The 27,178-nt window shown below is 37.7% G+C and overlaps 1 protein-coding gene across 5 annotated transcripts in view; it reads right to left on the bottom strand.

The window, feature by feature from the left end:
• The window catches only part of LOC127454684 (neurexin-3a), a 444,655-nt gene extending 425,386 nt beyond the window's left edge, over positions 1 to 19,269 (bottom strand). For 4 of the 5 annotated variants that reach the window (XR_007899593.1, XM_051722045.1, XM_051722042.1 and 1 more), the window contains exons 1-5: positions 19,122 to 19,269; positions 13,159 to 14,356; positions 7,571 to 7,588; positions 6,425 to 6,454; positions 4,170 to 4,181 (exon numbers count right to left, since the gene is read on the bottom strand). Coding sequence is in view for 4 of the 5 variants with exons in the window: in XM_051722045.1 (XP_051578005.1) it covers positions 4,170 to 4,181; positions 6,425 to 6,454; positions 7,571 to 7,588; positions 13,159 to 13,855 (757 nt within the window). In the remaining variant the exon portion in view is untranslated. The remainder of the gene's footprint in view (positions 1 to 4,169; positions 4,182 to 6,424; positions 6,455 to 7,570; positions 7,589 to 13,158; positions 14,357 to 19,121) is intronic. The other variant, XM_051722043.1, reaches the window with a different exon arrangement.
• Between the last annotated feature and the right edge of the window lie 7,909 nt (positions 19,270 to 27,178).

Below are 27,178 nucleotides of genomic sequence, written 5' to 3'. Positions count from 1 at the left end.
TTTTTGTTAAATGTGAGCCAAAATCATCACAATTAAAAGAACCAAAGACTTAAACTACTTCAGTCTGTGTGCATTGAATTTATTTAATACATGAGTTTCACAATTTGAGTTGAATTACTGAAATAAATGAACTTTTCCACGACATTCTAATTTATTGAGATGCACCTGTATGTATTTTGTATACAAGTGTATTTTTTCACTTGGTTATACTTCTGCAAGTGCAGAGAAGACAAAATATACTTATATTCAGGATCTATTCTCTAAAAGCAAGTCTAAATATCTTATATGCTGCTTCTCAGGTGAATGCATCTTTGCATCTTTTTTTCAAGGATTTTTAGACTTTTTAAAATATTTGTATTTTTTATATTATATTCAACATTCTCAGATAAAAAAAAAACAATTCTTCTGCAGTATAGCTGCTAAAGAAAATGTACAATGTTTTAAAGGAGTTTTAGATATCTATATTGGAAAACAAGCCAAAAAAATAAAATCATAAACGTATTTTGTTGCAGTGTATAATGGGGTGAAGACTACCCTCTCTCACCTTTTTGTTCACCTTGATCCATCTTTAACTCAAAAAAAAAAAAAAACTCTCTCCTCTTAATAAAGCTGCGTATTGCCAATTTTTTTCATGAAAAGAAATGCACAGTGATATATTATGATTCAATAAGTCGTAAGCCATCACGTTATAATCTAGCTGCGGCAAGCGCACCTGAGGGGGATGAGCGTCCCCGCGACAGAGTGTGCATCAGCCGGGTGCAGTTTCAATCTCTCCCCCTTAGATCGGGACATTCGCAAAACTCATAGAAAAGGTGCTGACCACACAGAAAAATGCCAGTTTCAGAGTTTGTAGTTATTTACATGATTTGCTTCCATATTATTTGAACATTAATAAAGCTATAATGCATTAAATATAACTGCATTAAACATGCTGGGGTGTTTCCTTTAAAGACACTCGACATGCAAGTTTTGCTTCAGTGGAGTGGCAGCTCCAGCTCCACTTATTCCACAACAAGAGTGCTTCTGTATTTACTTATTTTGTATTTTTGCATTATAATTCCCTCATACTTTGCGATCTACATCACCTGAAGCTGTTTAGAAAGTTTGGAGTGCATCTGGACTGTGAGCTGTGTAATTCTTCCTCTCCTCAGTCAGGCGCGAACTGCAGTGCTGCTGCTCTCATCATTAGAGTTTAATGTGATCTCATGTTATGTTAAATGAGATCAAATGATTATTCACCAACAAAAATGTTTGTCAACAATTTTTTTATTGTCGATGTTGTCGATAACGTCGACTAAGCGTTTCAGCCCTAATGCAGACACATTTCATAATAAAGGTTCACACCTTTCATACTGTACTACCTATTTCTTTTTATTTTTTTAATTTATGATAGATGACTTTGGGTGTTTTCACACCTGGATCAATTGCCAAATCTTAACCAGAATACAATTACACCCCCCTCCCACTGCTGGTCTCTTTTCACATTGTATTATTTGTGTCACTATCTTGACTTTTTCACTCATGTTTTTGTCTGATCTTACAGTGAATTCAGTGACAATAGGTCAAAATTCCTTCAGCTGAAATTGATCTGTGCTTTCTGAAATTCAAAGCACTGCCCCCAGTGGCCCAAAGTTGGAAGTTTTGTGCAGCGTATGGGCATGTTGAGCTCCAGTTTCCAAGTGAAATGTCCACAGAGTGGCGCCAAAAGCGAGTCATAAATAGAGTTGTTTTTAATTGTAAATGATTCAATACAGTCAACAGGAATGTGCATTTAATTAATCATAACCAAAACCTAAACATAACCATCAGTGTAGTCAAATATTAAATGTAGATGTGTAAAAATGTGTAAAAAAGACACAATTACTTCCTGGTTTCTATGAGACCAGAATATGCATGTGCTATCAGCAGTGTCACAAGAAAAGTTGAACACATTTAAACTGATGCAAAGATGTCTGATGGAAGATGGCACTTGTCAGTAACTTGTCAAAATGGGGTCGGTTAAAGGGTACTGGAACATTCAGTAGTATTTCAGTTGATATTCAGTAGGCTTTTAGTATGTCAAGTTAAAGTGGTCATGTGTCAATCGGCTAATGATGAAGTGCAAGAGATGCGAAGAGTTAAACCTTTTCTATTCATCTTGGAAATCAAAAGCAGTTCACTTCCACAAATTAGCCAGGATTGCTTTCATACCAATTGCAACACTTATTTTCAAGCAGATATGGATGAGATTTCTTGATGTGTAACTAAGTAGGGCTGCTAGGATCACCATGACAACCACCTCAACGCGGTGGTGGAGTGCCACCGGCGGTGATGTGCACATAAATGTATCAAATTATAAGACCTTGCAAAGATCAGAAATAAATTAGTGAAATAATAGCATATGAGTACAGTGAGGTATTGGATCCATAGTTACTGTGTTGTCGATCCTTAATGCTATTGACGTATACATTTAAAAAAAATAAATAAAATTGCGCGACATAGCACATCGTTACAACACTGGCCGATTCACAATGCCAGTTAAGCATCTAACGCAACTTGTTCAGTTGTGCAATCGCAATTCATTTTCTGAGCAGATTAAAGTGATAATATTATATTTCTGTTGTTAATATGGCTGATTAATATAATATAGGATGTGTTTGAAAAAAGGTCAGCTGCTACAATCCTCATAATACAACGACTTTATCATTTACTTTACATCATATTTTCGTCAATAGTATGTTTTGAGTAGAATTTTTAATCATCCTCATGATGTGTATTATTTTCCATCTCATCTTTGTTACTGGAATAAAAAAAAAGGAAAAAAAGAAATGAAATTACATTCTGTCAGTAATTTCATTGACTGAACGTGAATTCAGTGCAGTTGGAAACATAATTTCCCCAGTGAGGTCCTCTTTAAAACCAGACAATGTTGTTTTTTTCCTGTTGAACAAATTAAAAACATCTGACAATTGAAAAGCTTTCAGCCAAGGTAGGATTAAACCATTGAATTACTGTCCAGCTTTTTACTGATATTTAGTATTATCTAATATTTGTGTTTAGCGATATTAACAGATTTTGACATTCTGGAATATTTTTAGCCTTTGACGTTTACATGTTACCGATGTTTAAGATTGGCGCAATGAAAGACAGAATTTTTTATTTTGTATTTATTTTTTATTTTTTTGTATTATGGTATTTTGGGTATTTTTTATATTTAACAAATTGTTTAATTTCTATTTTGTGTCTATGTACTTTTTAAAGTTTGATCCACAGTAAACACGCATTTTGCGCACACTCCCTCCCCTGCCCTTCAACCACCATGCAACACAATTCACCTACAGTGGTTGGCCCTTAAACATTGCAGTGGTAACAAATTTGCCACCGCAACAGCCCTATAACCAAGTTCACAAAACAGATTTCACACCAACCAAAGTAACCAAACTCTGACAGCAAGCGAACCCGGGTCCAAACCAAAAGAGGTAGTGTGAAAACACAGAAAGAAAACGCAAGAGAAATATTTAACAAATCACTCTAAAAAAGAAAATGAGGAGGCAAGAATAGAAATTACAGTACACTGTTACTGATGACTGCATCTTGGTTGGAGAAGCATAGAAGGCACAGCCCAGCAGGCTAATTCAGGCTAATTAACCAGATTGCTTAGAGAACCCAGCAATGCAATGACATGACAGCACACATGTACTGTCAGACTAAAAGATCACATTCCTCTCTTATTTCTTTGTCTTTCTTTCACCTTTCTTCATATTTTCACATTCCAAAATCAGAAGTGATCTTATAGCATCAGAGAATACAATAAAACTTGTACATCTATGCATCTGTTTTCAATATTCCACATGCGAGACCCAAACCACAACAAACACTGCATGACATACTATGTTATGGTCTCAAGCCAGATAAACCCTCATGAGACAGGGTCACACTGTGAGGTTTAAGCATTTTTAGCAGCTGATACAAATGTCTACTGGGTATGAGATCACCAGGGAGGCAGACACCACAGTTCAGACCATTCAGTCTGCAACCAGAATACCCTTTGTGTGTTTGCCTTCAATTAATTCTCACTTAATTATCCTCTTGATCCAGGCACCCACAGTGAGCTGCTATTAGCAAAAAAGTACTATAAACAAGGATATAAACACTGTAGAGCACAACATGAGGAAGAAAAAGGTTCTGACCTTTGCCCTTGGCTTGCAAAAGATGAAGGTCACAGAGAGATGAAGAGTATCCAGAGAAGGACAGCATGGAGAAATATAAAGAAATGGTCAAAGCACAGTCCACATGTATGCATTAAAAGTTCAGAATTGCATTGGCTGTAGAGCTTACAGTTTAGATCAGGGGTCGGGAACCTATGGCTCGCGAGCCACAAGTGGCTCTTTGTTAAAAATCAAGTGGCTCGCCGGGTGTCTCACCATTCATCAACACATGAACATTCAAAACTTTCTAAAGATAATTTTCCTGCAGAATGTGTGGGTGCCATTGCAAAGCTTGAAGTCAATGACACTGTTTTGATTTCCTTTCTCCAGAATTTGTCATACAGCCTACTGTAAGGTTTGAAATTAACACCCGCCAAATGTGGATTTTTCATGCACAGTGGCGGGTAATTTTGCTGATGTACCAGCCACTGTGGAGGGCGACCCACTTCTCGGAGTGATATATGACAAGAAATTAGACACAAAGACGCGCATTTTACGAAACATGTTTGGTTATATTTTTAAGAACAGATAAAAGAAAAGCTGCTGATGTGCATCTAATTTGATATATGTGCGCAGTGAGCTCTGCTGTTCACGAGTGCATAGAGTTCTGGGCCTCGTTTCCCAATAACTATTGATCTTAGCGGTTAAGAGCATTTTCTACAAGCGATTTTATGAATGTTCGTTATTTTTAATGTGCGCCCAGTGTGTGAAATAGTACCCACCACTCGCCAAATGTGATGAGTCTCAATCCAGTTCGCAAGCTGCTCGTCCAAATGCAGGTATTTCATGCACGAGTAATTTTGCTCATCTACCCGCAACAGGCGGGTGACCGGTAAGCTGTCTTGGAGTGACACATGACAAGAAATGCTGATAGTCACAATGACACGTGCTTGAAGAAACTTTATTATATTTTATCATATATGAACAGACAAAAGAAAAGCCATCATTGCTCGTGTCTGATTCGCTGTTTGTTCAGAGGCGTGTAGCGCTTGCCTGTCTCGTGGAACACATGCATGTAAAGAGTTATCACTCTTTTTTCTCAGTTTCATTCATCTGAAAAATGTTTGTGAGAAAAATGTCATCTATGAGAATGCTGCAAATGATCTCTGATCCTCTCAGGATGTGCAGTGAGTTTCGCTTTATTTCCATGGAGCAGTTCGCTCTTACGAATTGTGAACGCAGCTCTGCAGGTTTAGTAATATATATATACTAATATATTTATACAGTATATATATATATATATATATATATATTTGTATTAAAGATGAAAGTGATTAAATCATAAAATAATACAAGACACCTTGAACCTAAAATTGAGTTCTATTTTATTTTCTTTAGGCAGCATAAACTGTATTACCAATTCGCAATACAAACACATCCAATAAGAACACACATTTGGCAGCATTTTTTTGGGAACACATGGGAATTTATTAGGCTTATTTATTATAATTATTGCTATTATTATCTTTACATTTATAATTGTCTTTAGTTCTTAATTTGTAGGCTATCAGTAATTTTTCAACTGTTGTCGTTGAGGGATACTTGCGTGATGGCAAATGGGGCCATTGAAGACGGTAAATGTTTGGATTTGGGGAGGTGGTTATATATAAGATTTTTTGATCACTTCATTATTTGAATTGCTTTTTTTGTTTCGTTTAAAGTGCAATTTGAATTTAGAAATGTCTTTTGTTTAAGTTTTTCATGTTTCAATAAATTAATGAAATTTTTAAAGCAAAATCAATAAAGCAAAAATATTCTCTGACCCTCGGAGGGGGGTTGACGATATAATCGGATATCACAATATTTTTTAAGGCGATTATCACTAAAATGTTTTTTACATATCACCCAGCCCAAAAGGGAAGTGAACTTTTTCATGAACAATTGTAAAATGAAGTCCTTTTATGGTGACCCACACAAACAAGTGTACTCAATTCCATATTGCATACCTATTTATTGTTGCATGTTTGTTTTCTTTTTGTGTTTATGAGTAGTCTATGGGCATAATTAACATTTTATTTAATTGAAAAACTTTGATTTTTGAAAATGGTAAATTATTTGTTTGTGCTATGGCTCTTTCGAAAAAATGCATCAACCAAAAAAAAATGTGGCTCCTTAGTTAAAAAAGGTTCCCGACCCCTGGTTTAGATCATTCACTTCACAGCAAATTAGTCAATACAGGCATGCAATATTAAAAGGAAACACAACAGAGTAAACAACAAATTCGAGTTGTGGCATACCTTGATCTGCCATCATCATGTGTGCTAAACCTTTGAGGAATAGAACGAGAAGATCATCTTTAGAATATCAGAGGATATACTATATGCATTTTGACATCACATCGCTGCAGATGAAAAATGTATCTGGATGATTCACATGCATGTTGTAATGACCATAATTAAACGTTTTTTACTTGTAAACTATTCAAATGTTTTTTATTTTGTTCATGATTACAAGAATTTTATAAAAAGCTCCGCCTTCTCCTACTTGACCATTGTGATGTCTTGTTAAAACAACCAAAATGGCATGACTATAATAGTTGAAAGTATTTATAGTAGGGTAGGATGTGCTCCTGGACCAACATCTTTTGTTCTAACCATATCCAGGATTGGCAGAGTTACTTTTCAAATGTATTCCACTACAGATTATAGAATACATGCTGTAAAATGTCATTTGTAACATATTCCTTTAGATTACTCAAGGTCAGTAACATAATACAAATACTTTGGATTACTTCTTCAGCACTGGTAATTTTTTCACTTGTTTACAGTTACTAATATTTTGTATTTTAAATTCATAATCCCGTTACATGTCTTCCATTACTCCCCAGTAAGCTTAACCCTAGTATGTTCTTCCAGGACCAACAAGGATGTTGATCCAGACACACATTATTGTCAAAATCATGTAACCACATAGATAGCTAACTCTACGTTTGAAATGTACTTTTATTACAGCCAATATTACTTAATGCACTTTATTTGTTCTTTATTTTTTTGTAAAAGAATAAAGAGGTGAATTAATGTAATAATTAAGCAATTTGCTGTCATGAACAATAAAGCCGCACATGGGTCAATTTTGGCATTATGAGCATTGCCATAGAAACTGATTATTTCCAAGCTCAAGAGTACAATCTCTGAGTTGTCGTAATTACAGTAGTTATGGTCATTTTGACATTATGTGAATGCAGCAATATAGGACAATCCTTCAGAATGTGCAGTATACATTTTAATTTAAAAAAAAAGCATGTTTGAAAGCCTCAATTTGAATGTCACGTATGTGCTGCCACATACTGTTTGTTCTGTATGCCTTTAAGAGGCAATAATTAAACTCAAATTACTTAAATAGCTTAAAAATATTATCAAATCACTTTTGCTTCCTAAACTCACCTGGGATACTGTTGGCCTCTGATGGTGTTGCAGCAAAAAAGACACAATGGAAAAAAGAAAAAAAAAAAAGAGAAGAGAAGAGAAAAAATGCAGCCATTAGAGTCCACTCATATCATCTTTGCATGAACACTATCATGCAAACTCTGACACACCTGCCAGCATGCACCGAGCAGATATCTGCCCTGTGCATGTATACAGAAATCCTTAAATGACCTTGCAACCATCTATCTGCCCCCTCTTCTCCCACAGAAGTGAGGCAAGGTGATCAGATCTGTGGCGTTCTGACCCACCATGGCATACCAGCATCTAAGAGGTCTAGTTCATCTTCCATGTCTAACACACTCTGACAAAGCCCACATCCACACAAGTCATAAATCCAAACAGGCAACAGAACCTGCTCCCTTTAGAGAGGGTTGTGGATTTATGGGACGTTGATGTTTGTCTAAAGTACTGTTCCATACTCAAAGCCTGGTTGCCTTTCCTCTTATTGTAGACACTCACTCTCTCTCTTTCTTGCTTGCTTTCTTACAAGCCGCCTTTGGAATATAGGGGCAGTGGTAGCTCAGCGGTTAAGGCTCTGGGTTACTGATCAGAAGATCAGGGGTTCAAGCCCCAACACCGCCAAGATGCCACTGTTGGGCCCTTGAGCAAGGCCCTTGACCCTATCTGCTCCAGGGGCGCTGTATCATGGCTGACCCTGCACTCTGACCCCAGCCTAGCTGGGATATGTGAAAAAGAAGAATTTCACTGTATATGTGCAAATGTATAATGTGTGATAAATAAAGAAAATTAATTAAATTAATTAAAATTAATTGAAGCAATGGGCTGCACTGGCAGAATGACTCATTTCATTAATGCACTCTGGTCCTTTCCCAAACCAAAGGGAATACAACACTGATAACAAGTTTGGAGGAAGCATCACAATGCTCTGTGTGACAAAGAACAGATGATATACCATTTCTCTAATCTATTCTGGCACATATTTGATTAGAGATTATCTAGATATAGTTATTTCAATGGATAACTCTTAAGAATTACAGATTGTACAGTAGATTTCTTTAGTACTGGGGACTGGCAGGCAGAAGACCCGATTTATCTGTTGCCAGTGCACAAACTGCTGCTAATACAGGAAATTAAGGGGAACCTGATGGGGTCTGTCTCCATGAAATGCTTTTAGTGCAGAGTAATTACAGCTACATTAGACATTAATTCAGTGCTGTATGTGAGGGTGTCTGTACTGGCTAAAAATGCAATATGTTTTCTCTTATGGACACGTTCCAGTGTGTAAGTGTGTGTCAGTCTGCTGTGCTTGTTAAAGGCTGGTACAGGACATTAAGTCCTCTGATGAGATGCATTAACCTGGTGGGGAAAATATTAGGACATAATTAAAGAGAGGGGAATGCTGAGTTACACTCAGTGCTATGGTGAATTGATTGATGTGCTCAGCTCTTGAGATGACCTGTACTGAAGTTCTGGTGTTTGACTGGAATATGATTGTCTACTGTGGTGTATCTACACTGGTTTTCTCTATCCCGTGTTCTGCCAGCCCTCTACAATTATCCAGTTGGTAAAACCAAAATTAATTTGTTCTTATGGCTGATTTGTGGATCTTTTCATTGGTTTCTTTAGTTTTGAGCTCTGTTTCTAACAACAGCTTGGTCACAGATGCTGTGATAATTTAGTTTGAAGTAAGTAATAGAGTGAGGTGTTTAATTCACATCAAATTGCAATGTTCCTGACAAAGAGGAGCCGAATCAATGCAATGTCTTCAACTAAATAAATTGTTAACCATCGTACTAGAAATTTACAGTGGTGCTTGCCCATGCAAAAGTTGGCGCCGCAATGCTAGGGTGTTTTACATGGTTGACAGGGCATTGCTACAAGGTTGCTAAGGTGTTCTATGTGGTTTTAGTGCATTGCTATGCAGTTGCTAGTAGGGATGTGCCAGGGTGGTCAACTAATCGACTAGTCATCTAATAACTGACTAGTCAATTAGTAGGGTCGACTATTAACGTTAATATTTTTAGTGGTGGCGGTTTTAATTGGGGACGCAATTCTCAAATTAATTGAGAAACGCAACTTCTTAGAGAATATTTTTTCATGATGATAGCTTGTTCAGCTTAACCGTGAATAACAGTCAGCACAATAAAACCCTCTACAAGAAGTTTCATCTCTTTAATGCTTTAATGCTTTAGCAAAGCGCTGCATCAACATTTAATTTCAAGACGATCACTGTCGGACATGAAATCTTCTGCTGTGAGTAATATTCACGTGTTTGTGAGGTGCTGTGGAGAGATGAGCTGTGCTGATTCTGTCTGACATTACTTAAATAAAAAGCTGCATTAAAAAAGGTTTAAACTGCTTGATGTTGTGAACTAGATATGTACCCACAATATTATCTTGCAGCTCTGCGCTTTTGAATGCGCTGCGAGGATCGCCCTGAAGCACTCCGGTTACATTGAAGCACATCATTCTGCGTTAGGATGCGCGTAAGAGGTTTTGTGCCACTCTATATTAGAGTCTTTCTTATTTCTTACTTTTCTTACTTTGATAGTTTTGTGCAATAAGATGTTATAGTTATTTAGCTTATTTATTTGTTTAATATCCGTTAGTCACCATGTTGAAGTGCTGCACTTAGCGTTCGTATATCGCTCTAAAAAAGGCATCTGATCAGAATCACGTGAACATAAAGGAGCCTAATTATACATTATTATCTATAACACTGACAAGTCGTTCAAAAAACTGACCGACTAGTCAAGTATGAAAATTGGTAGCTTTACACATCCCTAGTTGCTAGGATGTTCTGTGTGGTACCTTACAGGACAGGCCCAAGTCAAAAGAGCCCATCCCCTATGATATTCTGGTCTTTAGATATGGATAGTGGTTTGTTCAAATCCCAAACCATAAGTATGAGCAATAGTAAGAGTGCAACAGTCTGTTTCTGGAAGTAAAAATCCCATTCATTTTCTCTATAGATGAACTGATTTATAAAAATACATTTTTAAGACAGGCCTACCGTGAGCTCCGAGGTTTGTTAATAGATGGTATATATGTCAGTTGAAGCCATCAGTCCGTGTTATTTAAACTCGTGTTTAATAGTGGAATTCCTTGTGAATATACACTATCCATGATCCTAAAGAGAAAGATCCACCAATCAGTCGCGGCCAACAAAGCACACCAAAATAGCTGTGCAGTGACCAATCACTCCCAATTACGACCGAGTTGGTCACCCTACACTCATAAACTATTTATATATTTGCATATATCTGAATATTTTGCAATTAGAGTTAAAGATATTTTTTGGAAGAAATGAATGGGAAAAATACCAAGATGGCTGAATCAGTGGGTGGCCAAGCACCAGTTAACAATAACTTGTGGTAGAAGAGGCATAAAAATCTAAAATATTTTTGTGCCATATCCTGAAAAATTAATTGTAAGTGAAACTTATACTCTTAAGGCATGTCTGAATTTCATTCTGTGCACATTAAAAACATGTGAGCAGATCTGTAAACAGTGACTGGCTTAAACATAAACCTCAACATACCAATTCAAGCAGCATCCACATGGGAAGACAGATTGAGAATTTGTTTAGCTGCCAAATGTTTATTATTTTAATCCGCCAAAAGATGACGTGCTTTCACAAATGATGTAGCGCTGTGGCTATTGTGCTTGCCACAGAGTAAGGAACATACGCCACGGTAACGGAAAACAGTTCTGAGGCCATTTTAGCCATCTGGCCATTGAGAGAACTGTCAAAATGTTGTTGCCGCTGCTATGGCAATTGGATTCAGTAGAACATACGTAGAAGGATAACGCTTAACACTTCAAACCAGCTTGCCATATGGCTCAGAACTGATATTATCACCCTGTACAGATGTTTTAAAAGCTTTCAGATGCTCTTGATTAAGATGGAATTAAGATGGTTCACTGGATTTTTTTTATGTTGTCCTCAAACACTGACTAATGCATTTATATTAATGTGCCATTTCATCATACTGGTTCGATTTAGATTTGTAAGAGATACCAATGAAGAAAGTTAAGCTGTAGTTGTCGGGTTAGAGGGTGTTGGCCTTACACCCTCAAGCAGAGCATTTAAATTCAGGATCCCCTTGTGCATCAATATAAATGGCCTCAAAAAAAGGTTTATATATTCTTTTATGATTGGCTGAACTGATTCCCAGCATTCAAAGTCATCAAAGCTGCTTTTATGTCTGGCTTTAGCCCCTGTCAGTGGACTGCAGGACCCAGTCAGCCAAACAAGATGGAGAGGAACAATGGCTATAAATCAAGCCCGAAACTCTGTTCTCTTTATAGTCTATAAATCTAAACCTAGTGCCCGGTCTTCTCTTGATGGCAGGCTTTGCAGTTCCTATTTTTTTCTCTTTCTTTCTTTCTGGACATACAGATGTACACATACACCCAAGTTTCTGTATAAAATACCTGATTGCACAGACAGCGTCCTTGTTTAAATCTTTAAATCACATTTAGGTTAATCACATTATGTAATTGTGTATTTAAGAAGAGAATCACTGGAGAGGTTGTGTCTACAGTGAGGGAAACAGCAACTCACATGGCTCAGAGCACTGACTACAAATCAATCACCCAGCTTAAGCACTTCAATCACAAGGGGAAAAAAAGTTTAGGTCTAATCAAGACCTAAGACCGTTCCTTTCTCTGAATGTTCTCTTGCTAATTAAAATTCAATATTCCTTTAATCAGGTAGACAGTTTATATTGTTTTTTCTAGTTATCATAGGATACATTTTACAGTACGGTTTAACACAGTACAATAGTAATACAGCAGAGGAATATGAAAAAAACAGAATTGAAGAATTGTCTAACCAAGGTCATGGAATTCTCGCTTTAGGAATATTAGTACCAGCACCATAAAGAATTGAAATTGACATGTTCAAAATAGCAATTATCCCCTTTCTCTGATTCATTCTCTGTTGACGAGGTACAACAACAAAACCCAGGGATGTGAAATGGCCTCCTCAAATCCCCAGAGAAACTAAAATGGCCACTTCACAAAAACAACTGGGGGATCTGAAAAGGCACCTTAACATCCTCACATTCCACCTCTGCCTGGGATGATTAACACAAAAAATGCTTGCCCAAGACAAACAGCTTAGTGGTTTACAGAGGTAAAAATGCAGGCTTTGCTGGTAGTGCATTTCAATGGCATTCATTTTCAATTTTCAGAAGACGCGATGGGGGAGTAAAGGAGTGTGGTATTGAAGCTGAACAAGAAATTCTAAACGCAAAAAACCTGCCAATGCACGGAACAGAGACTAAGGAGTGCAGCTTTCTGTAGGATAAGTGATGCCATTAACCTGGACCTTAGAGTCAACCTCTGCCTCAATAGCTCCTGTGCATGAAACAGCTGAGAGTGAAGGATTTTGGGAACATTTTTCACATTTCAGCAGATACGACTGACAATCTTAAGTAGAATTTAATGAAAGTGGGTGTCAATAAATGTTGTGAATCACGTGAAATAAGGATTAAAGCATTTATTTTGTATATGTCAGCAGTGTTGTACTTATTTAAACCAAAGCAATATTACATGGTTTAGAATTTAAATAAATTTACCTTCACTGCAGAATCGGCCAACATATTCCGTCTTTGAACAATCACATAGTGGTTCCCCATCAACAACGGAGCACGTCCCTCCATTCTCACATGGGTTCTCCATGCAGATTCCCTCCATGTCCATTCGGACCCTCTGGCTGCTCAGTAGAATAGGTTCCTTGTTATTATACTTCAGTTCCCTGATAATTCCCTTAAACAGTGGAAGATCCTTCACTGTTGGGAGAGTGAGCACAGAAATACGTATATCTTGTGGGACTCCACCCAGGAAGAGGTCACTAACGATCTTCATGTACTGCCTCTGTGGCCGCACCTCACTTGATTTGCCCACTCCGTCCAGACCCAGCACAGTTCTCAGGTTGTACCTGCTCAGGGTGGCAGAATGCCAGCTGCTGTCATTGACTCGCTTGTCCGATACGATGGTGGTCTCAGCGCAATCGATGCTGAACTGCAACTGGAGCTTCCCTTCAACCACCAGAAGTTGCAGAAAGTCGCAGTAGCCACCATCGTCAAAGTACAGGATTAAGGCGGTGGACACGTCTGTTTTGAACTGGAAGCTGAGGTCACTTCTGGTGCTGGCATCCCAGCGGAGATAGCGTGCCCACTGGCCTTGTGACCCTGTAAACTCCAGGCCCAAGCAGGGCCCAAGCACAGTACTGAGCAGCAGCTGCATCTGGACTGGGAATCTGAAGAAATGCATTGTAAAAGTGCTGGAGATTGGGGTTATAATCCTGAACAGAAGGAAATCATTGAATTTGCTTTGGTTCAAAGGTCAGTATATCCAAAGTACATCCCACAGCATGCCCAGAGATATTAGAGAAGAGGTGAGATCGTCAACGCAGTGACAAAAAATATCCGTAAAGAGGAGAGGGAATTGAGAGGGAGAACAGTCTTAAATAACAGTTGTAAGGCCAATCACATTGCACAACAATCCAATCTCTGTCTGACGACAATCAAGGTTTGTTTTCTTGTTTCCTGGAATGGACAAACTTGAGAAGACGAGTGCAGATAAGGTGGTGTTTATCTGCTGAGGTGTTCTTTTCTTGCAGGTATCTCCCCAGACTTAACACACTCTCTCAATCATCCAGACAAGTCCTCCAGGTTGGACTCTTTCAATATTTTGGGAAACTAGCTCAGTCTTCATGGTGCCTTGTGGGTAATGTAGTCCATATAGTTCTCTGCACTGGCTACGGCACACTAGCTGTCAAAATAAAAAAGCATTATATTACAAACTAATTCATGAATGTCTCATTATGTCAGGTCATAACACTAAATTATAAATAACAAATACATTTTAGAAACAAAATAATTCAGTGCAATTTCACTAATAACAATTTTAAAAACTATTATTGTTTTGAATAATAAATTGTTAAAGGTAAATCCTGATAAATCTAATTAAAGTTTCTATTTTTCAAGCATTTTATCCAAAGGATTCTTGCATGTTATCGGTCATCTAGTGTGTAAATTACCAGCATTATTCACATGGCAGCTCCAGCTATCAGTCAATAGCACGGAGCCTGCATTTATCTGATGATGTGGAAAATTAAAAGGCTTTCTGGAGGATTCACAATGCATAAAAAGGATAATATGCGTGTCTGCACATTTACATGACATATACTCCACATTTGTACATTGTTTTTTAGAGGAAATATGATTTTCAACAATAATTAAGTTGGATGTGGTTATAAAATGTGGAAAAGTAAATATGACTGTACTATATAAAAATATTAAATTAAAATATTTTGTAATTACATTTTAGTAAAAAAAATCCTTGTTTTTTATTATTATTATTATTATTATTATTATTATTATTATTATTACATACTGTATATGTTTTAGCAATACTGAATTACTATTGTATAAAAGATGCAGTAAAAATGCAATTCTGGAAATGTGATCAAATTAATCAAACATTCTTAAAAGAACCTGTCTCATGCACAACCAATGTTCCTCATTGTTCTATAAATGTGAGAGAAGACTCACATTCTAAAATAATACTTGGCCTTCAGCCAATATAGATTAGTAAGACTTTTGTGAAGGCAAAACGCAGCCCCGTCTCCTCTTAACATGTGTCCCCTATATGCATAAATTAGTATGCTCCAATTACATAGCAACATGCGAGGTGTATCCTAATAGACATCTAATATTGCTTGTGTCCTTGCCAAAGGCGTAGGCAGCAGGTACAGCAGGACAATAGTGCTACCAGCCCACACGATTCAACTAAGCCGAAACACAGTGCATGCCGTTAGAGGCAGATGCCTGCTCTGCCTGCTGCAGCTGAAGAGGGAAAAAAGCAACTGCGTGCTTGTAACAGATACTCCACGTTGGCTAGCGCCCACACCTACAAATATGCATGTGTGCTTTCTCTTTTCTTTTTTTTTTTTTGTTGAGCTAGGGCTCGCTGAGAGGAGGAGAGAGGTGGAAAGGCTAAGCTGAGCACATCATTGTCCTCATTGATATTTGACTGACACACCCCACTGGGAACGGCACACGACACCACAAAATAAAGCTCCTGCATTTGGATGCTGTATAAAAAGCCGGCGAGTAGGAGAGGGAGGTTTAATGATGGGGGGGGGGGGGGGGCATTAATGATAGCAGGCCCAACCATTTATCAGACACACAAAGCTGGGTTTTACCACAGGTGCCTCAATTATGCTCTGCCTTTACACCAGAAGAGCTGCGACAAAATGTCCTCCAGTGCACCCTGATGATATCATGGAGGCTCAGGGAGGAGGTGCACGCCATTTCAGAGGTATAATGCTGTGCGTGTCACGGCTGCCATCAAGCTTCCGCGTGGTGGAGTGGAGGTGTGGGTGAGGTAAAGCTGGGCCAAAATGGATGACATCAGCGTCCGCCCAGCGCTCTCCACCTGGGCTGCCAGCAGATGAGAGGGAGGCGTAAGGCTCCAACCTGGCCTCAGCCAGCCTCACTCCTGTGACCCAGAGTGGGCACGGGTACCACCAGCAACATCAAAATAAACCACTGAATTGGAACAGCAACCTCTTGAGCAGACTAGTTTTGCAGCAGTGGTTAACAGCATTACATCACCTTGCCAAAAACACCACACGTGTGATAGTATTCACTACAACAGTCCTTATAATCATTACCACAGAATCAGTACTGTAATTTCTGAGCTGTAGTAATGGTGTGAACAGTGTGTTTTATAAAGGGCTCTGATCTAGACAGAAAGATCACGTCACACTGCGGTGTATTGGGAAGGCAGCGCACATTCGATGAGCTTGTGCATTACACAACGCCAAGAAGATTTTTTTTCCCCTCTGCGACAGAAAAAAAGGCTATTTTGGAGGGGAAAATACGCAAAACCCGTTTAAAACGGTATTCGTTACAAATAAAAATAATTTTTATCGTGTGCATTTTTCAAGTTCTTGAAAAAATACTGCATTTACATTCTAAAAATAAAATATTATTATTATTCGTTTTAACTTAATCTTACAAATTTCTTCCATTCAGAAATTAGCAATTCTGAATTATTGTATATCGTTTATCTCTAAAAAAAAAAAAGAAAGCAAGAAAGAAAGAAAGAAAGAAAGAAAGAAAGAAAAAGCTACAGTTAAATTAAATTATATATATATATATATATATATATATATATATATATATATATATATATATATATATATATAGTCTTATTTTATGTCTTATTTATTTAAAATATGCCGACAAATAAATGTGAATTCATATTATGATCAATTATTTGTTTTATTAAAATAAAATGTTCATTAATAAAGAGTTATAATAAAATCTGATAGGCCTTTATGCTTAGATATTTCGTTTCTTAAAACAACATTTACATTGCACCAGTTTCAAAGCGGGTATGATCATTTAGAATAATCGTAAAACGTGTTTTAATACATTGAAACACAAAAAAATTAAAAATAACAAATAAATCGATGGTACATGCCAAAATGCCATGGGTACATAGGCAATTAATACTATTGTGCGCAATGACAATACCAGTCATGGCATGCAGTCTCACCTATGAACATAAACAAACTTAAATAATCTACACTGTGGTGAAAAGACCACATATTTTACAGAGGTCGCACACAACAGCACCGGTTCACACATTGTCCTATATTTTGGCGTTCACTGAGAAATTAAACACGGTCGTTTAAATGTAGGATGTATAATTTCAACGTAGACAGACATGTTTATTTTCATTTTTGTTAGCTGTGAAATAATTCGTTGATGAAACGCATGTCAAGGCCGCGCTCAGGAAATGTAATTTCTTTCTTTACAATTTTAGCACAGACGCTAACGCATGTGCTTTTGTTAAAATTAGGTTAAAAAAATGTTAAACCCAGAAAAACATTTGACAAAACACGTAGCCTAGTAAATTTATTAAAAAGTAGGAGCCTATAATAGCCTATAAGGAATGCGCGCCCGCGCGCGTGTGTGTGGCCGGGTTTGGGTGGTTTACGGGGACATTTTTTTTTAGGTTACAGACAGGAATACAGTTATTACAAGGGTATTATGCTATGAATGTGGTTTATGAGGACATTTCTAGTGTCCCCATAATTCAAATTGTTTAAAAAACATAATAATGTTTTTTTGAAAATGTAAAAATGTTAGGGGATAGAATCTATAGTTCATACAGTATAAAAATCATTATGTCTATGGAGAGTCCTCATAAGGATAGCCGAACCAACATGCGGTGGTGGTGCGACGTCTCAAATTAACCACACACACACTACAAATTGATAATAATAATAATAATAATAATAATAATAATAATAATAATGCGCTGCAAACACTTGATCGCTTAAACACAAGCAGGACAAAAGAGCTGAAACTGCCCACTAAATTGCAAACGTGCCAAAAATTCTTTCTAAAATTTCCCTTGCATTTGGATTTTTTTAACCTGACAACAAGACTATGTTTTATGTCTAATAATTTAAAAGGTTTGTAAATAATCGTTTTAAATCATTACAGACTGTGAGAATAGCCAGCATTAATCTAAATGTTAAATATTGATATAAATATAATGTCAATACATTGCCCTGCTAGAATTTCCCCGCACATTTAAGGGTCGAAAACCACAATTAAGTATTGCACTATGGAGCATAAGGGCAATATGTATTAGGCTAAAGATATACCACGTGTCTGCATATTAAAAATAAATCTAACCAAAATAAAATCGGCTGATTTCTAAGAAGATATTTGGTTCTAAAAATGTACATGAACAAAACATGAATATGCTGTTCTGTATGCTTGACCAGTCCATGTCTATGTGCAACCATACACGATACACTGAAGGATGGAGCCGCAGTGGGCATGCGTGCTGTTTATCTTGAGTGGCGTTTGAACATGATGCCCCCTGCATGTGCTCCACAGACACATGAGAACTCTTATTAATTATTCACAGCTACTTTTACAGATTAAGAAAAACACAGAACTCCTGGGAGCAAAGCGCCAAATTGTTTGTTACGTGTTCACAGAGGGTCTTTTTTTTTTTTTTTATCCATGCCGCCACAACACAGGCCTAAACTGTGTACTTTACTCAAAATAAACTATATATTTCGTGATATTTCAGGCGATATAAAATTTTGCTCTCCGTATGTTGCAAACCGGTCAACTCTGACTGAAATGTTCTACTTTATCCACATTGTGACCTATGCTGGTTTGTAGAGAATGACTGGCCATTCTTAAAAAAATATATAATTACACGAAAAAGTATTTTCAAAACCTGACAGCGTGTGTAAATCCTAACGAACCTTGAATGTTATGAATTAAATTATGCTGTGGTTTGATATTCTTATCCCGCTTCCCCAGCGAAACAACGCTAATATTATTTGTTTCGACTCTGTGAGACAGATTAGCTACATTTATATAATAAAAGTAAAAAAGAAAAACTATATTAGGCTAATACGGAGAACAATGTTAAAGCAAATCAACTGGAAGTCAGTGATGTTTCATCGAAAAGAAAAAAAAAGAAAGACACTAACCTCAGTATTCGTACAAAAATATCCCAAAGCGCAATAATCCACATTACATTCCCAACAGGGTCTTATTTGGTCCACGTCACTAAAAATAGCTGTTCTTAGCGATCTTGTAATGATTTGTTTTACCCGCTTGCACTTTCCTCGTCCTGTGCTCGCGTGCAGTTATAGAGAGTCGCGCGCTCAGTGCGACTGATGGGTAATCACGAGATTTTCACACACGCGCCGCGCGACTCCGCCTTCCTCTTACAGCTAGGCTCGCGCCATTTAAAGGTGTAGTAAAACCGGTGGGAGAAAACAGCCAGGTTAGGGTTAGTCTCTGTTTAAAGCTGTTTAAATGTCATTGTAGGAAAAGGCAACTCACTGTCTGTGGAAACAGACATGTTTGCTTATTTAAGATGTGTGGAGTCGTGCCCTTACTGAAACGCGCAGTTGTTTTGTGAAAGACTATCATCCTCTTCGCTTTCCTAATGGAGCTTAAAGAAATAAAACCGCTAAAATGAAAAGTATGTTATGTAATTAGCAAACGATACCCACCCACAAGACGTGTTTTGTCTCATCCTTTTCGCGGTATTTGTCTTAAAAGAGACCGCTGTCCCTGGTGCTGAATTTTCACGTGAATGCTAGGCTACTGAAACTTTACTTTGAACAAATGTATCAGTTGCTGCATTTTGGGTTCTGAAAGAGTATTAAGCTATTTCCACACAGTCTGCTACTTTTCAGTGACGTAAGTGAAATTTAAACGCTTAAAAAAACTAACATGGCGATCGATAGGCGTTGACCATGTCATTGCCCAATGAATAAGCCCAAATTATCCATCATAGATCCAACAGAAAATTGAGCGCGTCTCAGTGCTGTATGGATCGAACCTCACCAGCCTGCAGATCCAAGCTCATATAAAGCAGTATGATAAGTGTTCAAGGCAGTGCCTATGTTGCCATGAAAAGATTCCTCTAATAGCATAGCACTTTATCACAGGCAGAGCTTGTGTACCTGTGAGATGACTAAGTTTAGTCTCATTCATACAATGTGCCTTTTTAGGTATATATGTCCATTCCAGTTTTCACCCACATCTAGAAGTCTTGAGGCATCTACAAGCCCTGTGTGACAGATTGGCTCTTTTTGTCCTCTTCATGACATGTCAGACACTGCACTAAGACAAGCCTTCCAAACTACCCTCTAAAATAGTCATTTTACCTGAAAGTTCAACATCTCTCTCACTCATGTCCCAACTCCTTCCTGTTCTCCCTGTAGTAGTACACAATTACCAGGTCATGTGTAACTGTTTTCTTCTTCTTCTTCTTCTTCTTCTTCTTCTTCTTCTTCTTCTTCTTCTTCTTCTTCTTCTTCTTCCTGTGGCCCTGGTCTTATGCAAACTCATGTCCCTTTATCCAGACTACTGCACTGTTGGAGATACAGATCCATCAAATGCCAGAATAAAAATTAGAATGAAAAATGAGAATGAACTCCTTTAATGAAGAATTTTACACAGTTGAAATTGATGGAATTTTGTTATGAAATTGAAATGCATAAATCTTAGAAATAGGCTAAAATATTTTTTATGTGTACCTTCATTAACTATACTAGCATTATCATACTAACTATTATTAGCTATAAAATTAGTGTATAAACATTATATTTCCATATATACTAATATATGCAAACACTAAACCTAAACTAGATTACCTAAAATATACCATATTAGCATATTATTATACATTAAGGACCAAAAGTAATTACATTTAAGGCCTTTATTACATTTAAGACCAAAAGTTATTACATTTAGGGCCTTTATTACATTTAGGACCAATTATTATATTTGTGCCATTTAAGCAAGTCCAAAAGAAGGTTTTACCATTTACAAACCCAACAAAGCTCAACCCCTCTTTTTTTAAGGCAAAATACATCAAAACAAGAAAGAGAAATAAAATCAAAATGAAAGCTGGTGCAACAGAAATATGACCTATTCTTTACCAAATGTACCAAACAAACATGCTAAGAAACTCAACCGCTCCTCTGCCTTCTGGCAGATGACAGCTCGCTCCTCCCCCGGCGGATGGCAGTGAGCTCTCCGACCCCTGGCGGACAGAACCAGTCCTCCCCTTCTCAGAGGACGGCAGCAGTTCCTCTGGCTCTCGTCGACTGGAAGTGACCCCTCCATCCCCAGGCAGATGGCTGCGGCTGCTCTTCTGGTGGACAGCAGCGGCGAGGACTCTGCGACAGCGCATCCTTCCTCCTTCCCGGGTTTCGACAACACTGTAACAGTTAAAAGATGGGCAAAGAGGAGGCGGGAATCGGCTGAACAGTCAACATAATGTTTAATGTAAAACTCACCATAAAACAAACATAAACAAACACATACACATGCAGCGCAGCCGCGTGCGTCTCTCTCTCTCTCGAACTGCCGTCTCCAGCTCCCCTTTATCCCACTCTCCCGCTGATCAGCTGATTCAGCGCCGGCCCTGCACCCTCACGGCCCGGCCACACCCTCCTCCTCGTCACACTGACATACAACATTCACTAACAATGCTGAGTAAGTAAAACAGTACAGTACACTTGTACAGTACACAATAACACCAATAGCACAGCAAACCATCTGGTTCCTCTTCTGCTAGCTTCTTTGGCACCATCCCTGTATACAGAAAGAGTTTGCAGGTTGGCATTCTGCAGATATTGATTTCTTCAGTTAATTCATAAAGGTCTCAGCTGTTCTTTTTCGACTAAACCTGGAAGCTGCCAGGGTCAAGTGGATCAATGTAGTGCCCACAGGTATGAGTTCAGAGCAGATTTACTTAGATTGACTAAGTAAACAACATATTGACTGATACACTCAGTCCTGAGATTCCTGTGTTGCGACTGATGACACAAGCTAAAAAGAGACCCTGCTGGCAGAGACTGACAGCCCTGTATTTATATTCTGGTTAACTTTGAATAACCTATGGAGTGTTCAATTCTGGGGATAACTTTTAACTTGGGATTTTTTAAGTTCATTATGTTTGGTTATCATAGAGCTGAGGCAGGAAATCTCTCTCCCTTTCTCTCGGCTTGTGTCAGACAGAAATCAGACAACACAAGATTTGTAGTAATAGGATGATATAAAAAGGGTAGGTTTAGTCAACACATAACAATTCATAAGAAATCCAGGTTTCTGCTGCATGGTTTCAAGTCTTAGTGTAAGCACATCTGATGCCAGAATTTCATAAAATCAGATAAAACAGATTTTCTTGCCTCAAAGTACAAAAATAAAGTAAAAAAATAAATACATATAAAAAATCCTGCGAAAGTCTGATCTACAGAAGTCATGAGACCACAGATTAAAAATATCTGCTTATTAGCAGACATGCAAAAAGCTTGATCAAAAAAAAATACACTTGTTTTCAGGGAAAATGGCCTTAGATTAAAAAAAGAAGTGAGCAGAGGTGAACACATCACAGTTGTGTTACAGTTGAATGAGGAGGAGGTCTGAAAGTGTATGGAGTCGAAAATGTTGTGCATCAGTCTGTTTGTGTGTATCAATGAATGTGTGTAAGACACAAGATAGGGAAAGGAGAAACCGGGTGGTGAGAGGTAGACAGAAAAAAGAAAGAGATAGAAAAACAGAAAAAGAAAGAGTGATAACACACTGAGTCACTGGAGCATTCACTGACATTTCCTCTGAGATTCCCACATTCATCAAGCAAGATCTCCATATCGCACATCTCTTGCTCTCGCTGTGATCAACCTTCTGTGAGCATCTGCTCAAACCATCCACATTTACACTGTGGAGGAGAAATAGCTCTCTGTGTCTCACATTCACAGCCTGTCTAACTTTATCCCTTGTTATCTCAAAACATAGTCTCACCTGCTCAATTTTTTTAAAACTATAAGACAAAATAGACCTTTATAATATAATACTTCCTGCCTGTTTTGCTTCTATTTTTCTCTCTGCCCCCCTATAGACACAAACATAATGTCACTTCCATCCATCCATCCATTCATCTTCTAAAGCCACTTGTCCTATATAGGGTCACGGGTAGTGCTGGAGCCTACCCCAGCTGTCTTGGGCTGAAGGCATGTCACTTCCAACAGTTTGATAAGTAACATATACTAAATTAATGGTGAAAAAATGCCTTCACAATTCAACAGTTTCCCATATGGCATACTGAGCAAAAGATGGTTTTATTTGGATTTACAAACATGCTGACATCAAATCAGTCTGCCTATACCGTTAAGAATCCCCTTTTGATTTTGCATTGCCTTATTGGCCTTACTGCTTCTGCTTGGTAATGTAATGACATTCACTAGCTTGATTTAAATATTGCAGTAAATGTCGGAGCTATGGTGTACTTTAGGTGAATTCAACTTGCATCATTATTTTTGGGGAAGCTACTTTGAAACTGTAGCTTCCAAAGCTACAAGCTTCTCATAACTTAAACGAAATTTGCAGGTGAGCTGAGGGTAGGGGGTGGGACGCTGATGCTGAGGACTAGCTAACACTCCTGTTTCCCTTCACCACAAGTAGTATTAATCCTTTGCAAACCATACCATTCCTATGTCATCTTTCCCCTAGCCAGTTCTCTCCCTTTAACTTTTCATACCCATTTTCTATCAAAAGAAGTTTGTACATTGCCTGGTTTCTGGGAATGCAGACATTATCAAAGCCTCATTTCCTTGATGTCTGGGTGGCTCATTACTTGCCCTGACATCATGAGTGCATTACACTAGACACATCCTGTCCCTAGACCAGTCCAACTTCCATTAAATCTCCTAGTGCTGATTCTATAAGGATTATCTCACTCTAGCTTCTCCTGCCTCTCTAAATTTGTTATCAGACTTCATCGACTTCTTCCCACTCTTCTTCTCCTGTCTGCCAGTGAGAGAAAACTCTTTCTCTGTTCAAAAGTCCTACTTGTCTATCTTCTTGTCAAAGTCAAGTCTGTGTCTTGTTTTAACCTTTGGTCGAAACCATTTCCGAGACGTGAATTTTTCTTTCAACGAGAAAATGTTAACAATAAGTGATCATAATGCACACCTCTCCATTTTGTGTTGTTCTGTGACCGCGGTGGATCTTTCATCTTGGCTCCTGAGCATGCCCTCCTCCCACCTCATCTCTAATTACTGTGATTACTCTGCCATCTTTTAAAGTCTTCAGTGGCTCATTCCTCAACATGACAATTTATTTTCGAGCCAAGAAGAACAAATCTATGTCAAGCCGATGCTGCTTGCTTTAAATAGAAGAGCTGAGGCATAAGGGTAGAGGAAGAGCACAGGAAATACATCACTGACTGCACTTACATTTCCATTTCAGCTTCAGATAAGCTGAGTGCTTCATCTTATTGCAAATTGTGGATAAGGTGTTCTGGTTGAGAGAAGTGACTTAATTTTCCTCCAATAGTCCGTCCTGAACTATTTCACAATCCATTGTATTGTAAGTTGATCCTGATCTTGCATGGATAGAGCCATCTTGTAAATGACATTGAATGAATCTGTTTTTGTTCAGTTTTTTGGGGCAAGTACATTGGGACTCTGGATTTTGTCTGCAATTGTATCTTAATATGCTGTGGAAGGGATAGACTGTCAATGACAATTCGGGACAGGATGACACAGACCAATCTTGTCTTTCATAACAAGACTAAGTTCCTAACATGCATCTTTTATCTGGTGAAGTTCGAGACCTGCATCGAGACCATTAAACACAATGTTACCATGACATTTGGCCCGGAAAACTAAACTCTATTGAAAGAGCTTTAAAAGCATATCCCATACGCACGACCTCCGGTACCAAGTAAATGATGATGAGTAGACCCACAGAGAGAGCTGCCCACACAAAAGCAGGTTGGGATGTCCACTGCATCATGATGTTGACTCAGAGAGGAATATGCCTCAACCCCAGCAGCAGCTAAGAGCACAATCATGTTATAATCAAGTGTTTAGGATGGAAATACTCTGTGGTACAAACATACAAATAGAGAATGCATTCAAAACAGCATTGAGAGTTCCTAATTGCCTAGAGCAAATGGAAAATCTGTGCAAAATAAAGTGGATTGTTTGTGAAACATGATTTTCAAAACCAGCACATTAGCGTTAGGTGGCTGGATATCTTAGGGGGCAAGAATCAAAATTCAGTTATACTTCGATTAATAGGGTGCAAATTATGGGTGTCTGAACAAAAACAAAACAGTAAATATTAAACTGTTTTAATTATACATACAACAAAAAATAAAAAAATATATTTTATCAAGTATTTTCAAACAATGTTTCAGTAATGTAGATTACAAGTTAGTCAGACTCTGTAATTTTACTTGCTGCTAAACAGAATCCAGAAGTTAACAGCAGGCTGCTCGAGTGCTTTCCGTCATGATCAGTAGCCTAATATTCGACGATACACTGATTGTTCATCACTTTATTACAGATTTACATATCTATATAAAAGTAAATCACAAACTTGAGTTTGATTTGTTTAAAAAGTCTTTAAAACAGTAGACATTTAGCTGACTGTCCTAGGCCTGCCAAAAGACAATTTCGAGACAAATCTCAACAAATTGGACCCCAAAAATTATCCATAAAAATTATTTTTTTAAAGTTGACCTTGTTGAAAGTGATTGTATAATTCACTGGATTCAACATTTTCTTTAAGGTAAAGGTATCCAATGAGTATGAGAAAGCATTCTTAATGAATGAAAATCGGTTCCAACCAGATAATTAAGGCAATGACAGAGTGAAAAGCACATTAATGGTCCCAGGAAACAACATATACAGAGGTTGTGTAAATGGCACTGGCTATTGACTTAAGTTCAGCAGCTGCAGAACCAACAATGGGGTGGTATTGTCCATTTGTAAATGTTATTTGAACAGTTGAGTTGGAAGCAGTGGGTGGTTACTCCTGTGTATTCTTTCACTATTTTAAACCACAATATTATCCACAAATCCATACAGTCAAAGACGGCATATGACTGTTTTCAAAATAAAATACATGCTCATTACCATCCATACTACAGTATAAGGCCTACTGTATTCATAAGTGTCAGTTTACTCTTGATTTGTCATTTGAATGGGTGCAGTGATGATGACAAAGCTTTATCCATTGGGGGTCAGTGGTCTATGGGTATAGGCATAGATTTAGCAAGGGATGGTATGGATATGTCCCTACCAACTTTTAAAAAAATCAGAAATGTCCCCACCAACATATGGGCAATTTTACCACATAGAAAATACTTTCACTTTATACTATGTTTTTATTTTCATTTGAATGACTATTAAAGTTCCTCAGTATCATAATTCATGTTTAAATTATTGTTCCATCTCTTCTGGAGCAGCACAGAAACAGTGTTGTCATGTGGCACCTGTTACTTTTCTCAGCGCTGTTCAGGATGCACCAATCACAGTCGTTTTTGATTACTGCATAAATATTATAATTTATTATAAAACTAATTTTCTGGAGAATACGTGAGCAAATTTCCATTTGATTTCAACAAGAATACTTTTCATGTACAAACATTTTATGTCTAAGAAAAAAAAAACGTCCTGAGTTTTGCATGCGGCCCTGTGGATGATTCTGTTTTTACAGCCAGTAAGTGCCCTCTAAAGGAAGACTCTAAATTTGGATGACTGTGCCAGGTAAGGGGGTGAAATATGAGGGAGTGAGGGGAGTTGGAACGTAGAAAGTGGGGGGAAATGTAAAGTCTCCCCATAATTTGTCTATTTTGAGAAGTCATTTTGCATATGTAACTTGTTAATTTAGTCCATCTTTTGTTTAGATTTCCATTTGTTCAATGCCGTATAATACATTTAACAGAATGTTACTTTATGCCCTTGGATAAAATTGTTTTCTCAATGAAGATCTACGAAAAACAATTGAAATTGATTTTGACACACTAATCTTAGGTTTTTTGCATTGCATTTTGTCATCATATAATCCAAAAAGTTTTTCACATACGGCATTTTCCTCCATATCAAGCAGCCTTAGTGGTCAGCCTAAACCTCTTTATTCTTCAAAAACAAACAAACAAACAAACAAAAATCAAACAAACAAACAAAAATTAGGCTAATATTTAATGTGGTGGGCCAGAGAAATGGGAAATGTG

This window comes from Myxocyprinus asiaticus, chromosome 17, assembly GCF_019703515.2.
Source record: "Myxocyprinus asiaticus isolate MX2 ecotype Aquarium Trade chromosome 17, UBuf_Myxa_2, whole genome shotgun sequence".
Lineage (NCBI taxonomy): Eukaryota > Metazoa > Chordata > Actinopteri > Cypriniformes > Catostomidae > Myxocyprinus > Myxocyprinus asiaticus.
This window is presented reverse-complemented; position numbering and strand designations above follow the sequence as displayed.